Source organism: Hypomesus nipponensis, chromosome 14 (genome assembly GCF_054491055.1).
Source record: "Hypomesus nipponensis isolate SF chromosome 14, ASM5449105v1, whole genome shotgun sequence".
Lineage (NCBI taxonomy): Eukaryota > Metazoa > Chordata > Actinopteri > Osmeriformes > Osmeridae > Hypomesus > Hypomesus nipponensis.
The window spans coordinates 2,477,501-2,480,000 of NC_140374.1; the positions used below are offsets into that span (position 1 = coordinate 2,477,501).

Below are 2,500 nucleotides of genomic sequence, written 5' to 3' on the forward strand. Positions count from 1 at the left end.
GTGTGATAGTTCTGTTGGGTTGAGCTCCTGTGTTGCTGCGTGTGGGGGTTGAATTGTAAAGTAACTGTTTGTGGTCGTGTTGGGAAGGTGTGTGTGTTTGTGGGGTCAGAAAAGGGTGAAAATCGAATGTCAACTTTGAGGGGGGTGCCAGAGATGCAAAAAAAAAGGTTCTCAAGAGCAGTTGCCGGGGGACAGACAGACACCAAAGGGGTCCGAGGACACATGGGTGTGGTGTCCCACTGCGTGTAGCACAGTTCATCATGAGGCACCCTCTGATGTCATCATGTGATCATCAGCTTTTTCACTGTCATTCCTCTCTCAGGGTGCTCGACTTTAAAGAATCTACCGATGACAAGGTCTGGCTCTGTCCTTGGACACACCACTTCCAGTTCAAATGGTTTTTTCGGCGCCGTCAAAAAATATTTTCTTCCTTTCTTTACACTCTCATTGTGGAAATAGCATTCTCTATTATCACAGTAGAGGCACAGATCACATTTCTTAAAAACCAATACCAAATGTTTTACTTTTTACAAGCACTGCCACAAAGGGCTTAATATCATGGCCGTAACTGCACCTAAACCAACCTAAACCCTCAAAAAAGACAAGGAAGGAAAACAGAAAACTCGAGAGAAAAGCATGGCGGAAACCAGAGGCTGAACACACTCACGCAGTAAGAATAGAGTTAAAGAGTAAAGTCGAGTAGAACACAGTAGAGCCATTATCAGCCAAATACCACAACTTGGTAAACAACACACATTTGTGTACTTGTGTTGAAAATGCAACACTGGATATGTGCTGCTGGCATTGCAGTTTGCGGTGTTTCGATGTGATATGATCACCTCGTGATGCTCATTTGTCTCCTGATGATGTGATGCTCTAGCCCGCTGTGTGAGGTATAACATGAGGAGGAGAATGTAATGTTGCAGGTGCTTCTGGTCAGGTGATTAGACTACTGTTGATGTTGATTCTGAGAAGAGCTGGCGTTGCCTGCTAGCTCATGTTGACGTGTTGACACGCTTGCTGTGTAAGCACCCTGCGCTCCTGTGCCATAAAGAGACACGACAGTGGTGTGTGTGTGGTGTGTGTTTGTGTGTGTATGTGTGTGTGTGTGTTTGTGTGTGTGTTGTCGTTTTCTGCAGAGGTATGAGGCAAGGTTAAGGCACCGTGCAACAATAGACACATGCACGTCTCCTCTCCTGTCAGCTCCCGGTAACCTTCACAGACAATAGAAGACGAAAAGCCAGTGACGGACTGAGAGAGAAAGAGAGAGAGATAGACGGAGAGAGATGGAGAAGGGGGTGGGGGGGGGGGGGGGTAGTTGGGGGTACCGGTGCACAAAACAAAATGACTGTCACACAGAACGGTGTAGACAGACAGAGTGATAGAGGGGATGGATGAAGAGAGAGAGGGAGGGATAGAAGGGGGAGAGAGAGAAAGAGAAAGAGAGAGAGGGAGATGCGTTACCTTTCGGGGGACGAGGATTTCTCAGAGTTCACGGACATGAGCAGTGCCTGTTAGCCGCTCGCTCGCCCAGGAGACGGAGAGACGGCAAGGAACGAAGAAACAGCCTCTCTCTCTCTCTCTCTCTCTCTCGCTTCTCCCTCGCTCTCTCCCTTCCTTCTGTGCCGGGTGTCTGTGGTTGTGCGCGAGAGGGGGAGGGCAGCCTCTCCTCCACCTCCTCTTCCTCTCTCTCTCCCCCTCCTCTTGCTCAGAGATAAAGAAAGGATGGAGGGAGCTCCGAGAAAGAGGTGGAGAGGGGAAAAAAAAGGCCAGCTGTACAGGCTGTGGCTGCGTGTCAGGGGACCCAGCGCTGCTCCTGTCTCCCAGACGCCCTTCCTCGAGCCCCTGCCTTCCTTCCTCCCTCCCTCCCTTCACCTCCTTGACCCCTTTCTCTTTCACTTTCCCTTTTTTCTCTCAAGGGTTTGCTGCTATTTTCTCCTGTCCGTCTGCCTCCCTGCTTCCTCTTGAACGGCTTGATGAAATAAACATGCGATCCGGCGAGTCCGTCTTTTTCCTCCTCCTCCTCCTCTCTCTCTCTCTCTCTCTCTCTCTCTGTTTGTCTCTCTCTCTGTCTGTCTCTCTGCCCGTGTCTCTCTCTCTCTCTTCCAGCAGTGCAGTAGCTGGCTCTTTCAGGCCCTCTGCAGCTCTGCACAACAACAGAGCCCAGAGCGAGCCGGAGCATACCAAGTCCGCCCAGAGAGAGGGGGGTGGGAGGGCCGAGACCAACAGAGGGTAAATGAAACCCTTTCTCCTTGAGGCACCCTCTCCTCCCCCGCTCTCTCTCCCTGCGTAGTCCCTCCCTCTCTTCCTCCCCCTTGCCATATTACGACATGCTGTATCTCAGGGCAACGCAGCACAGACCCCCCCCCCCCCAGATCTGCCATCCTTCTCCCTGTCCTCCTCCTCTCCCCAGCTCTCCTCTTCTCCCTCTACCCTTTCCACCAGCGTCTCCTCTGATTCGGTGAGATCTTCCTCCTTGCTCTCTGTCAGCAGATGGGTT

General features: G+C 51.5%; 1 protein-coding gene across 8 annotated transcripts in view; it reads right to left on the reverse strand.

The window, feature by feature from the left end:
* The window catches only part of srpk2 (SRSF protein kinase 2), a 46,301-nt gene that overhangs the window by 30,566 nt on the left and 13,235 nt on the right, over window positions 1-2,500 (reverse strand). Inside the window, exon 1 of one of the 8 annotated variants that reach the window (XM_084671499.1) lies at window positions 1,465-2,340. The exons of the other annotated variants lie outside the window; for them this stretch is intronic. Within the exon in view, the coding sequence (XP_084527625.1) occupies window positions 1,465-1,502 (38 nt within the window). The 5' untranslated portion in view covers window positions 1,503-2,340. Of the gene's footprint in view, window positions 1-1,464; window positions 2,341-2,500 lie in introns of those variants that run through there. 8 annotated transcript variants of the gene reach the window in all.